The sequence below is a fragment of the Gobio gobio genome, assembly GCF_949357685.1.
Source record: "Gobio gobio genome assembly, chromosome: 16".
NCBI lineage: Eukaryota > Metazoa > Chordata > Actinopteri > Cypriniformes > Gobionidae > Gobio > Gobio gobio.
In genome coordinates this window covers 44,877,420-44,892,288 of record NC_137109.1, presented here as the reverse complement: position 1 = coordinate 44,892,288, position 14,869 = coordinate 44,877,420, and the positions used below count along the sequence as shown (strand labels likewise).

The 14,869-nt window shown below is 38.4% G+C and overlaps 1 protein-coding gene across 1 annotated transcript in view; it reads left to right on the top strand.

Annotated features, from left to right (window-relative positions):
- col23a1a (collagen type XXIII alpha 1 chain a) overlaps nucleotides 1-14,869 on the top strand; it is a 227,362-nt gene that overhangs the window by 173,225 nt on the left and 39,268 nt on the right. The window contains exons 6-8 of the mRNA XM_079839480.1: nucleotides 10,495-10,521; nucleotides 12,928-12,954; nucleotides 14,317-14,343. Of these exons, the coding sequence (XP_079695606.1) occupies nucleotides 10,495-10,521; nucleotides 12,928-12,954; nucleotides 14,317-14,343 (81 nt within the window). The remainder of the gene's footprint in view (nucleotides 1-10,494; nucleotides 10,522-12,927; nucleotides 12,955-14,316; nucleotides 14,344-14,869) is intronic.

Genomic DNA, 14,869 nt, shown 5'->3' with positions numbered 1-14,869 from the left:
GCATTTCATGAATTAAAATGAAAGTGTCCTGTTGTCGATAGGGGAGCAACTTTAGTAAACGCTCCTATGGGTCGTATTTCATTAATTAAAATGAAAGTGTCCTGTTGTCGATAGGGGCGGAACTTTAGGAAACGCTCCTATGGGTCGTATTTCATTAATTAAAATGAAAGTGTCCTGTTGTCGATAGGGGAGCAACTTTAGTAAACTCTCCTATGGGTCGTATTTCATTAATTAAAATGAAAGTGTCCTGTTGTCGATAGGGGCGCAACTTTAGTAAACGCCCCTATGGGTCGTATTTCATTAATTAAAATGAAAGTGTCCTGTTGTCGATAGGGGCACAACTTTAGTAAACGCTCCTATGGGTCGTATTTCAGGAATTAAAATGAAAGTCTCCTGTTGTCGATAGGGGCGCAACTTTAGTAAACGCTCCTATGGGTCGTATTTCATTAATTAAAATGAAAGTGTCCTGTTGTCGATAGGGGCGGAACTTTAGGAAACGCTCCTATGGGTCGTATTTCATTAATTAAAATGAAAGTGTCCTGTTGTCGATAGGGGAGCAACTTTAGTAAACTCTCCTATGGGTCGTATTTCATTAATTAAAATGAAAGTGTCCTGTTGTCGATAGGGGCACAACTTTAGTAAACGCTCCTATGGGTCGTATTTCAGGAATTAAAATGAAAGTGTCCTGTTGTCGATAGGGGAGCAACTTTAGTAAACGCTCCTATGGGTCGTATTTCATTAATTAAAATGAAAGTGTCCTGTTGTCGATAGGGGCGCAACTTTAGTAAACGCTCCTATGGGTCGTATTTCATGAATTAAAATGAAAGTGTCCTGTTGTCGATAGGGGCACAACTTTAGTAAACGCTCCTATGGGTCGTATTTCATTCATTAAAATGAGAGTGTCCTGTTGTCGATAGGGGCACAACTTTAGTAAACGCTCCTATGGGTCGTATTTCATTCATTAAAATGAGAGTGTCCTGTTGTCGATAGGGGCACAACTTTAGTAAACGCTCCTATGGGTCGTATTTCATTCATTAAAATGAGAGTGTCCTGTTGTCGATAGGGGCGCAACTTTAGTAAACGCTCCTATGGGTCGTATTTCATTCATTAAAATGAAAGTGTCCTGTTGTCGATAGGGGCGCAACTTTAGTAAACGCTCCTATGGGTCGTATTTAATTAATTAAAATGAAAGTGTCCTGTTGTCGATAGGGGCACAACTTTAGTAAACGCTCCTATGGGTCGTATTTCATTCATTAAAATGAAAGTGTCCTGTTGTCGATAGGGGCGCAACTTTAGTAAACGCTCCTATGGGTCGTATTTAATTAATTAAAATGAAAGTGTCCTGTTGTCGATAGGGGCACAACTTTAGTAAACGCTCCTATGGGTCGTATTTAATTAATTAAAATGAAAGTGTCCTGTTGTCGATAGGGGCGCAACTTTAGTAAACGCTCCTATGGGTCATATTTCATTAATTAAAATGAAAGTGTCCTGTTGTCGATAGGGGCACAACTTTAGTAAACGCTCCTATGGGTCGTATTTCAGGGAAGTGACAAACAACCTATATAGGCGTAGTGGTTGGAGGACGTGTTGCTTTTAGACCATGCGCCGACCATTTTTTCTTGTCATTAAACTAGCAAAAGTGGATTCGGACGAAGTGCACCTGCGCTGTGCGCTTTAGACCATACGCTTAGATAGTTAAAACAGGGCCCTTAATGTTTTGATTTATATTTTAACAGAGGCTATGTTTAAATGAGCTACTGCCATGTTAATGTTACATTTTAAAATGAATATATAATTTGGAAAAGTGGATATCTGCAGCAGAAAACAAAATCATTTCACATAATTCTTAATGTCAATATAACTATTAAGCTTGCTTATAGGCTTGTTATAGCTACTACTGGTTATGAGGGACAATACCAATACGGTATGAAATTTTATATTGGATTAAAGGAGAAACATGAATGAAACTTACTTGACACTTGAAAAGTTGACATCCTAACGAAAAGAACATGCTTAAATAGTGTATATGGTCATCAGTTTCTTGCAATTTTTCCGTCTGTAATGTTAGAGTCGGTTGCAAAATTTCTGTTTTAATGTTTAGTCGTTGCGCACGTCCCTTATGTATATATTCACAAAAACACCCGAGGTGCACTGACACTTTGTTTGGCATGAAGCTGAAGCTCACTGAGCTCAATAGTAGAGTAGGCTACTTCACTATGTGTGAGTGGATCATATTTCCTTAAATGGAGCATGTCCATTAGCATCTGCCAAGCCTTTGCATCATCTGGAACAGTGTGACAGGTGCTTGTGTGAACTCGCCCCAAATCCACATCCTTTACGGTTTACAACCCAATCTCAAAATGCTTTCGGCTAGCAACTGTGAAACATACGCTAGTGATTTCACTCCATTCACCAGCAATAGCAGCATTCACCATCTTTTAAACAGTCCCCTTTACTCGCTCGCAGCGAGATTGTTCTTCTCTTGTAAACTGGTTTGACAGACAGTTTGTGTTAACTTGCGTCATATGGCGTGGATTATTAATGACAAAAAGCAGATGATTTCAAGTAAATATAATTTACACTGTTACACTAAGCCTGAGGAGTTTAGCTGACGAGCAACAGGAGCCAAACAGGAAGCATACGCATATATACGTTTGATACAGAACAGAATTAACCTGGATCTACCTGGACTCTCTCTAAGTGTGCTGGGTTAATGTTACTCGCAAATATGAGCGCAACATGTGCGTAAATGCCTCGCCATTGTTCTTACATGCTCAGGTGGTGCCCACATGCTGTCGGTGCTCATTTGAGGCCGTGATTTGATTAGCAGTATCGTAAACAGACTGTATTACATGCAGACGCGGCCGAGAACGGCTCTCACGAGACTGTCATTGGCTCTATCCCTTTCAATTTGAGCACGATCCTTTTGGATTTGTCCCAGACAAACTGTGAGAAGAGTAGGTTACATGTTTGAGTTACTGAAGGAGATTGCAAGTTAAGAGTCCAGTTGCACAGCCGCATACACCACTTTTATTTTCTAAAAATAAAAATAAAATAAAATAAATATTATCATAGTTCTTGTCATTGAACATCAGAGTCAAAATGTGACTTTTTATTAATGTTCTTGACATTTTTTTTTAAATCCAGGAACTTCTTTCTTGTCAGGCCGGTGGGAGAGAAATGAATGTCACATATCCCAAAGTATTTCCATGTACTTGAAGTATAAAGCAGTCCAAAAAACGATATTCCCTTCTGAGAAGAAAAGAGAACAGAGAGATGTGGAGACTTCATGGACATTGGATCCAGATGAGGGTTCGTCTCCCCCTGTAGAGTCACAAAGGGATGAGATTGTGGTTCTTGGGTTTCTTTCATGCAGAAACGGGAAACCTGGGTTTGCATCGCATGTGTCTCTGTCCGTTATCCACTTCAGTGTCTTATATCATCGGTTTTCTCGGTTTAAAACAAAAACGAATTAATCATTGATAAATTCACAATTGAGCTAATATTAAATTCTATTCAATATGCATAATCCTTGATAAATTTAATATGTATTAGGCTACACGTTGAGGCTGATTTCACAAATATCTATTATGGAGTTCTTTTTCTGTTATAAAATAACACTGAAATTCTTAAAGAGGTGGTTGATTATGATTTCCCTTTTTAAACTTTAGTTAGTGTGTAATGTTGCCTACACAAGCTTCCTCCTGGGTTATCACTAACCCTGAAATTTACATAAACCCCGCCCCCGGGAGATTATCATGACAGAATATGCTAATCAATGACTTGAAGATAGTTAACTCCACATCAGCTACATTCAATTAATCAACTAACCATTCAGGAACATCTTGTTGCATTCTACATGTTGTCACTTCTTCTTGAGTCTCTTCATCATTGTCCGACTCCGATTAGAACCTCCGGCTGAACAGTTTCATTGCCTGTCTGCATGAGGTAATCAGAGCTGCAAACCGGAGTTCTTGAAGCTCCGCCCCATGAGTAGCAGCTCAATTGCATTTAAAGGGACACACGTAAAGCGTGTCACCCTCACGCTGCATTCACACGGGGCGTTACTTTACTTTGAATGGGTGACGTCATGTGTTGCCGAACTGAATTGTGGGTTCCGTCACATCGCTTCACGTCGCTTCAAAGAAGATTTCTCAACTTTTCAAGCACCAACGCAGGCGTCATCCAATCAGATCGCCCTATGCAAATACCCTAGAGCAGACGCTAGCCGATTGCATTCATGCATCCCCAGAGCAGACGTGTGATTGGCTGTTGTCACTATGACGGTCGCATCAGCACGAAGCTTCAGCCAAGCGTTAATGTAGACGCCCGTGTGAATGCAGCGTCAAAAAGTGACTATTTTAACATGCTATAAAAATTATCTGTGGGGTTTTTTGTGGCAATTATTTTGAACTAAAACTTCACATACACACTCTGGGGATATCAGAGACTTATTTTACATCTTGTAAAAAGGGGCAATCAACCACCACTTTAAAGAAACTAACAACAAGGAAGTAGTGACAGTTAATGTCTTACATATTGTGATGAGTATAACAGATTTTTTTAAATGTTTGTGATACATTTGTAAATTTAGGATGAGGACTTGATTCTTGATTGGATTTTCAGATATTGACAGCGCACAACAAAACGAATGCACGCTTATAATCGATTGTGAAGAGGCAGGGTTAAGTGGACTAATTGATTGAAGAAAAAATACATGGATGAATTGTTCACAATAATACCCAGCAAACAATTTTGCACTTAAAAGACGTCTAATAGCCGTCCAAACACAGCCCTGACGTCTAGGCTAAAACAAGGCAGTAAGTGAAAATGTAATAGACGTCTAACCATAGCCCAAGAATAGACTAGTCATCTAGAACATGAACTGAATGTTGAAACCAAACACCTTGTAATCACTGTTGACTTTGCTTACATGATGGAATAGAATACGTCTCACGAGTTACTTTGGCAAAAACGACATGTAACCAAATTCAAGGTTATTTTGGCTAGATGGCTATTGCTTATACTATGCTTTCACAAAAAATATGGTAATGCCGACTTGTTCATCAAACATTTGGAGAGGTTTAAGGCCCCAATATATAAGCAAAATCGAAGAACGAACTGATATAGATATATTGTACATTTCGAACAAAATCAGGCAGAAACGAAATTCATTTTGTGTTCGTTTCAGGAGTTTGTGCGAACTTTCCGGAAAAGTTTATTCTGGCTGGAAAACACCTTCAAACTCCCATTGGTCCATAGCGATTGCGTCGGGATGTTCGCTAACAGTATATCACTGGTTCAAATTTCGTTAAGCGAAGAACGAAAAAAAAACTTCGCTGTGAGTATATCAGGGCCTTTATATTTTATACTAACAATTTGCAAATGGGTCAGAAAAATCTTGAATAAAATGTAATTTGATATGTCTTCAATGTGTGCAATATTTCTTCAAGTAAATATTGTTTAGATATTATTACTGGAAAAACCAGATATTGGCAATGAAAGATAGGAAATTTCTGCTCTGTCCAACCCAAACACGATATCTTAAGTAACAGGCAGTCGAAAACTGTGAAAGATTCTTCTGATTTAAACACTTAAGTCTTGATTTGACTCGAAAGGCCCATTGATACAATCCCCCCAGATTTCCCTCGTGGCACCATTGAGCCCACCACGAAGTCCAGTATTAACTGGAATGCTTTTGTAGGCCTGAAATCAAAGCGTTTCGATTACCCTGTGATGAATTTGCGATTTATAGCAGAGTTGAAAAACTTAAACGCTGGCAAAGGGCAACAGACAAAAAAGTCATTATTATATTATTTTCCAGAGGCTTTACTGGTAATCCGAATCCTCTTTCTCACTCCTTTGCACTTTGCGGTTAAATTTATGTGGTAAATCTGTGCTACTTTGGAATGCTTTCCTGCTGTTCCTCCTTGGAATTCGCACAATATCCAGGATTAATCTTCATTTAATTGTTTTATGAAAGGTTTGTACTCCGTTTGGCCATTCAGTACGTTGCAGGAGAAGAATGAAAAGCAGGTTTAGGAATAACAAATGGATTTTATTATTTTCACGGTTACCACACTCTTCAGGGGGTCGTAAATTGAGTTGTGTTAGTTCATGTGTGGCATCCATATGGACCTTCAGGTGCGGGACAGATAACAGAACATTTGGAAATTTGAAGGATACATTCTTGGATCATAATGAGAGTGGTGTTTGTCTATGCAAAGTCAACAGTGGTCGTGTTTCTACGATTTTTAAGGAAGAAAACCTTAATCCCCCAATCATTTTGATGGATTATTCAATTACAAATGTAAGAGTCGTTGGCCTTGAGGGTCAACAGATTGAGACCCAGCAACAGTGACCAGTGAGAAGACCGACCTCCTCCGCTCAATGATGAACTTAAGGGGTCTGAGACCCCGAGTACTCTGGTCATAAATCAGAGTTAGATGTCTTAGCCGATTCATTCATTTCTCTTGCAGGAAGTCCGCTGGCATTGACCTGTGCACATGGTGTCTGCTCACCATGAGGACACACCACAGTGAGCAGGCCATGTAAACGCTCCCAGATGTATGATTAGAGCTTCCAGCACGTCCTCAAAACAAACGTCCTGTCCTTAACATACCTCTGGGAACACTTAAGACCAGGGATTGTTTATTGTCCACAATGGACTCGTACATCTTTTGTCTGTTTATTCAAAGGCAGGAGCTTAGTGTTCGTTATTGTAGCCCAGGATGTTCCCTTACTTTTGGGTGCAGACACTTCACTGGAGTTTGAAGGGCACTAGACCATGTGTTGATTTCATATGCACGCAAACGTGAGCATTTTCAAACACCACATTTTTCATTTGGTGAACTCTGGCCCGCAAGTTCGTATGGTTTAGAACTCATTTAACCCTGGGCATGTATATATGTCACTGGTTTAATTTGAACTCATTTCTAAGGCGGTTTCTCAAATGCAAGTTTAAAATAGACATTTTAAAAAGAGAAGCTACATGGAGTTGTGTGGAGAAGAGAGTATTTGTAATACTTTGTTCTACATCATTGTTGCTTATGCTTAGGGACTTTAACATACTAGCCTAAAATATTCAATATTAGTTTGTCTTTCTTCTGAGATTGTAGATCATTGTGAGCATTAACGGCTAATGATGAGTGTTTGGAAAGCTGCTCTCTCTTACCTGTTGCCCTGCACCAATCAGATTGAATAGGTGATCATTGGCATGAGCTATAGGGAGGGAGATTTTAAATTCAATGTTCTGGATTAAGCAGGTAGAGAGGATGTTGTAATTGGTGTGAGGCTGTGTTGACTTTTATTCTCTCAATTCCTCTTCTAATTGATACTTTCTTTTTCCTTCCTCCTGTAAAAACAGTATTATAATTTCACATCTTTTGTCTGCTGTTCTCTTTTTTTTATTTGTATTTTTCTTGTCCAATTTGACTGTGTGACCAACACACAGATTGCAACAAGGCTTATTTTCTTCTCTCTGTTTCAACTCTACTCTTCCCTCCAGTTTATATCTCGCAATTCTGACTTCTTTTCTCCGAACTGTGAGACATAAACTCACAATCGCGAGTTATAAAATCCAATTCTGAGGAAAAAAACATGTCTCGTTTTCTCAGAATTGTGATATAAACTCGCAATTGTGAGGAAAAGAATTCTAATTCTGTGGGGAAAAACTAGCCTGACAAGTCAGACCCACATCAAGATGTTGGGTCTGGGAACTCACCATTGGCAGGGCTCAATCCGAGGGGCGGGACAAACGGTTGTCTTTCAAATTCCCTCTGCACGCAATAGGATAGCGCTACAACCAACCAGAGCAACGTGAAGTGGAGCTAGTTGATAGATTAAACTTTCGCCGTATCCGGTCGACAAAACTCCGAACCCATCTTCCTTTCTTGGTTTTTCCAGCTCGCAGGTCTACCGAGAGTTGCTAGACTACACTCGCGGCAAATTAGATTTGCTGCCGCTAGGGTGCGTCTAGATTTCTAGGCTAGGGAAAAACGCAATTCTGACTTTATATCACGCAATTCGGAGAAAAAAGTCAGAATTGTGAGATAAAGAGTCACAAAACCTTTATTTTTTTATTCTGTGGCAGAAACAAGCTTCCATATGTTTCCCTAACACAAAGAAAAAAAGCGGGAATAACTGAACATGCATTTTTGATGTGAGAGTGCCACTTAAAGGGTTAGTTCACCCAAATATGAAAATTCTGTCATTAATGACTTACCCTCATGTCGTTCGACACCCGTAAGACCTCCGTTCATCTTCGGAACAGAAATGAAGATATTTTAGTTGAAATCCGATGGCTCAGAAAGGCCTCCATTGGCACAATGCACGGTTCACTCTCAAGACCCTTAAAAGGTCCTAAAGACGTCGTTACAAAGTCCATCTCACTACAGTGGTTCTATAATAACTTTATGAATCGACGAGAATAGTTTTTATGTGCAAAAAAAACCCAAATAACGACTTATATAGTGATGACCGATTTCAAAATAAGGCATCATGAAGCTTCGAAGCGTTATGAATCAGTGAGTCGAATCGTGATTCGAGAAATACGTGACTTTGGCGATCCAAACCGCTGAATCAACTCACTGATTCATAACGCTTCGAAGCTTCATGATGCCTTTTTTAAAAAAATCGGTCATCACTATATAAGTCGTTATTTAGGGTTTTGTTGCACGCAAAAACTATTCTCGTCGCTTCATAAAGTTATTGTAGAACCACTGCAGTGAGATGGACTTTGTAACGACGTCTTTAGTAACGTTACCTTTTATGGGTCTTGAGAGTGTAACGTGCATTGTGTCAATGGAGGCCTTTCTGAGCTATCGAATTTCAACTAAAATATCTTAATTTGTGTTCCGAAGATGAACAGAGGTCTTACGGGTGTCGAACGACATGACGGTAAGTAATCAATGACAGAACTTTCATTTTTGGGTGAACTAACCCTTTAAGGTACAGATATATGTTTCTGAGTTCAAAAGTCACTGCCATTTTGATGACCTCCCACGCTTCATGAAAAAGTATGTGATTTATTTGACACTGCTTTTAGAACAAGTCTAGGTGCTTCGTGACACTTTTAAATCAGGGTTTTCACCTTTGACATCAGGCCTTCTGACCAAAAATAAGCAAAAGTAATCAAATAATAACTTATGTTAAGCTGCCAGCATGTAACATCCTTTCTATTTTTGACATGCTGCACAGCCACTTTATTTTCTTGAATAGTATTTGTTAAATGTTAAAATGACATCTGACAATGATTAATTCTTATTTCTAGCCATATGTATAATGCAGTATTGTATTGTACACACTTTTTTATTATTCTAAAAAAGATGTCAGTCATTAGCTATGTTTTCATCAACCTATTTTTACCCAAGATTTGGCATATCGCATAAAAAATGCTGGATAGACACACCAAGTTTTGCATAAATTCTACAAATGCGAATAAAAATCATATGCACTCAATGGAGGCAGATTATTTTTTATCCTATATGAAGACATGCACATAAACTACGATGGAAACACGTGTACCAAATAAATCCCTCTATGCGTATGTGGTCAATTTATATAGTTCAATAGTGCAACCTTGTTTTTCTGTCTGAACTGGACTATCCAGCAGACCATCATCACATCACACAGCATCTCAAATGTTGGTTCAGTCTTTCTGACTGAATGCTTGAGCCAAAATCTTTCATCAAAATTATTTGGTGTTAACTTCCAGCATTGTTTCACACGATTGTGTTCCCAAACACCAGGCATCCGCCTCCGAACGGAAGATAACATGACAGTGTTTATCATTTCATCTGCTTCCCTGATTGCAGCAACTTCCATTTTTATTACAATTATTTTGCGCCAATTTGCCAGGAAGTGACAGTTTTATTCTCTTGAACACATGGGATGAAAACATGGTGCAACGTTCCAGTTTTGTGCATTAAATTCACAACTTTGGATGGAAACATAGCTAATGACTCTTCTTGCATTTGAGTCAAGTTACTATGAAAACTGTGGCATGTACTGTAAACATACTTGATCAATCTGACAATACTAATCTTGATTTGAGTCTCTGTGATCATTGGTGAAATTGGCTTCAGAAATTAGATTTTTTTTGCCCAGTTTCACAGACAAGACTTAAGCCTAGCCCCGACTAAAATGCATTTTGAGCTGTCTTATATGAAAGCTTAAGCTTGCACTGACATATCTTAAAATATGTCAGTGCCATTGATTTGTCACATGATGCAATCCAGTAATGTTTAAACAAGGGTTTAACCAGGCCTTTATATCGTAAATCAAAAAAACATGTCCGACTCCCAATCCTCGTCTTAAAAATAGAGGAATGACATCATGGTCATTTTAATTCTCTTTCTCTCTTGATCCTCATCTCTTGATTTATCCCTCACACTTCCTTTCAGAGTCTATCCTTTCACTTAGTCTTTTTATGACAGGCTGTCTGGTGGACTCCTGGGGTTTAATCGTCTGTTTTTCTCTTTTTCCAATGTTCAGGGTCCACTTGGTCTGGATGGCAAACCTGTGAGTATCCCCCAGCTTTAAAGAGACACAAATGTATGTGTGGAAAAGATGTTCTGAGCGTGATACTTTGAAAAGAAAAGTTGTGAATGAATATTAACACCAGCAATACAGGCCCCTCTTGACTTCACGGAGAAGTCTCCATTTTATAATATTTTTCTCCGTGACCTGCACATCGACAGCAACACACCTCAGCCTTGTTTCTGCAACGACGTCGGACGTTTCACGTTGCATGAGAAAGTGACACAAGCAAAAAACGTATGCAAAGTCTGATCAGGGGTGCGTTTCCCGTACAACGACGTAATTCATTGCTTAAAGGGATAGTTCACCCAAAAATGAAAATTAGCCCATAATTTACTCACCCTCAAGTCATCCTAGGTGTATATGACATTCTTCTTTCAGACGAATAAAATCTGAGTTTTATTACAAAGGTCCAGGCCAATCCAAGCATTAGAATTGCAATAATAGTTGCTCTGTTTTTGAAGTCCATAAAAAGTGCATCTGTCCGTCAAATAACGTCTCCAAGCGGCTCTGGGGTGTTAATAAAGGCCTTCTGAAGCGAATCGATGCGTTTGTGTAAGAAAAATATCCATATTTAAAACTTTATCAAGTAAACTTTCGGCCGACCGCCTTCCCTGTTCAATTTATGGAAAAATTGTTGAACGTTCCCCTGCCGATCGAAGTTGAAAGTTTCACTTTCAACATTCAACACTTTTCCACGGAAGGCGGTGGGCCGAAAGTTTACTTGATAAAGTTTTAAATATGAATATTTTTCTTACACAAACGCATCGATTCGCTTCAGAAGGCCTTTATTAACACCCCGGAGCCGCGTGGAGCAGTTATTTGACGGACAGATGCACTTTTTATGGACTTCAAAAACAGAGCAACTATTACTGCAATTCTAATGCTTGGATTGGCCTGGACCTTTGTAATATAACTCAGATTTTATTCGTCTGAAAGAAGAATGTCATATACACCTAGGATGACTTGAGGGTGAGTAAATTATGGGCTAATTTTCATTTTTGGGTGAACTATCCCTATAACTACCATAGTACGATGCATTGTTGAAGAAATAAACTATACTGACGACTGTTTCCCGAAACCGTACTGTCGCAAATTTGTCATTCAACCACGTTGGTTAATGATATCACGCAGGTGGTGGAGTAATAACTGCTTTTAATGAATCCGTTTATGGTTATTTTTTGCTTTAAACTGTGAACATGGCATCTGAGGACTAATTCTAATTTTTCTCACTTATTTTGCTTTATTTCCAGATTCAATCATTGGCTCGTCCGCACATGCGCACTCTTTAACAGTGCTTTAAATCGCTAGACAAACTAAAAGAAGTAAATTACATTTGTATGTTTTCTAAATAAAAGATATAGATTGTACTGAATGTTAGCTTGCTTATTTTGCTCAAGAGAAGGATTTATTAAGTCCAAATGTCATGCAAACAAGAAACTGCTTCAAACCACAGGTCGAGAGCTGTCGTTCCAACCACGCAAGTTTGCGATGCTGTTTGCGAACATTCGTTGGAATAGTTTCGGGAAACACTGACTCGTTGAACTGTGCTGATATACTATGGAGAAACTTGCAACCATAGTTGGCTAAAGATGCTTTCTGGAAACGCACTCCAGAGTGGTCAGACGGAAAAGGATTTCCAGAAACTAGATTTGAATAAGATTTTCAAGCCACATTTGAAGCTTGAAACGGATTTGTAAATGTATGTATCAAATGTTGTATCAACAGAGCCCCTAAAGGGACATGGTGGGGAAAAAAATATATATTTCAAAACGTTTGCGCTCACTCGCAAAACTTTTGTGTTCTTTGCAAGCGAACGCTTCTCGGGGGAACGCAAAAAGTTTGCGAGAGAACGCAATTGACAATTTTTCGTCCCATCTCACACATTTTTTTCCATCACCATGTACTTTTAGGGGATCTGTAGTATTCCAATTGGATATGCACAAAAATTGGATTTGGACTGATAGTCTGAACAAAGTTTTAGACATATTTCTGGAAATTGAATGACTTAATCTGTCATTTCAAAGAAGTAAGACATTATGGGTGACTCACATTTTTGCAGAAGCTTGTTACTAAAATGGCCACAAAGATGTTCCTTTAATTTGATTACATAAGATTATTAGTGTTTTTTTTTTTTAACTCTTAAACTCTGGTGTGTAACTCACAGTTTGTGCTACGGACATGAATGATGGCTCAATTGTGTAACTTTTCTAAGCAATCAGTATTGAGTCTTGACTTCGAAACGAGTGAAACAATCTCATAGACTTACATTGAAAGAGGGACCTGAGCCATATCTAGAGGCCAGAATATTATAGAGACTTGGAGGTGGGCTTTTTAAAGCTCTTTTTGACTAGAAATTTAAATGATAACGGATTTGTTTATTTGCAGGGTACTCCTGGACCTAAAGGAAGCCAGGTAAATACAATGTCAAATCTCTACTGTGCCGTATCTAATATTGTAGACCAATTAGTGCAGTTTATAATAGGTTTATGGAAGTAAGCAACCTTTACACACATCTTAAATCTTTGCATTTGTACTGTGTAAATGAGGATTTATGGTTTTATTTTTGCATGGCCATTTATCACGTTTCCAGGCCATTTATCTCCTCAGATATAGTGTCACACTCCACAAAGTGCCTTTTTACCATGTATGTCCATCTGCAAATGAGATGGAAATAATGGATTACACACCAAAAAGAGAGAATTCATCATTGTTAGCTTGCGCTCTTGCAAACAGGCGGTGGTTTATAAACCCTGCTGTGCTCTTTTGCGCTGCCAAGGAAAGCCCATTTGTCCAATGTAACGTAAACCACTTCTTCTGGAAGGCAGACCACCTCCAAGCGCCATTCGTCTGTCGCTTCCTGTGAAAGACGATTGTTTTGTTTTGACTTGCATGAAAGAAAGTCTTAGGTCGCCCTACAGTAGGTTCCAATCAGGCATGACAATTTGGGATTCTGGGATGCATATAACTGATGTACATCATAGAATATTACGTATAAAATGAGTAAGAGGTTGCAATTGAATCAGTTGAATCTGATTCTTTGGATGACATGATTTTCCACTTTCATAATAATGCATATGTATATACTGTATGTTTGCATTTATTTATTTATTAGGGTTTTGAGCCAACAAAACTCACTAAATATAAAAAATAAAATAGTTTACAGTTGAAACTGTGTTTCTTATTTAAAAAAAGAATAGATGCTTTACATATTAATCCATTTTAATTGGAGTTTTTCTTTACAGCACATATATTCTTTATATCATTAATTATTACAATTTATTTCAAAGTTTTTTAAACATGTAGTTCAGTGTGGAAGCCTTGTTGCGTCAGCCCAGTGTCTGATATGGGTCATGTGAACAACTCATAAAAATATCATATTTGAAAATGAAAATGTAGACTCGTACTCTTCTCTTTTATTTCCAGTTTCCCTCAAAGCATTTTCTTTATGTCCAGTCAGTTGGACGTCCATCATATTCACAGGCTTTTGATCATGTTATTCACAAGTAACATTTAAGATCAAAGATTACAGCTATAATATGTGCAGATGTGAGTTGCTGTCTATCATTTGATTAGGAAAAAATCTGACTTTGAACATTTTGAAGATGAGGTACATGTGATGTGAAAGTTAGAGGACACTGAAACACTAAAGTCTCTTAGTGAATGAATTATGGTTCACATGGCTTTTAGATATGCGTTTTCTGCGCACTTTTGTCATATCAATATTTAATTTTGGACAATCTGTCTAATCAACACACCCAACTCGTTTATTTCCAGGGGCTGCCAGGACCAAAAGGAGATAAGGTACCTTTAAGTTTCTTTTTTTTATTGAAATTGTGCTCCACACATGCACACGGGGCGGTTTAGTTCTGTTTCCGATCTTAGCTTCCCAGCAAGCAGATGTTTTCCGATTTCTAAAACAACTCACAAATTTCATTTGCATTGGCATTTGTCTTCAAACACATGTTTTGGAGGGGATGTAGACTGTGTCAGGCATCAAATTAGAGAAACAAGAAACCTGTGGTAAATGAAGACCGTCTTGAGGTCTTTTCCTGATTGCAGTTATAAAAAAAGCACAACAAAACACAAACATGGAGCCTCAGGATGCTTTTTTTTTCCTAGATCAGTGTTCCTTATTTATAAGAATTAGTAAACAGAGTTATGCTCATTCTCTGCCCTGATTTCATTGATCTGCTCTCTTGTTGTTACATAGATGGTTTACTACTCACAGTAAACGGGGTTATATTATGAATGAGGATGTTTAAATGAGCTAAATGTGTCAGGAAACTTTCTATCACATCTAAAACAAAAGTAGCTCACTATTGCTACC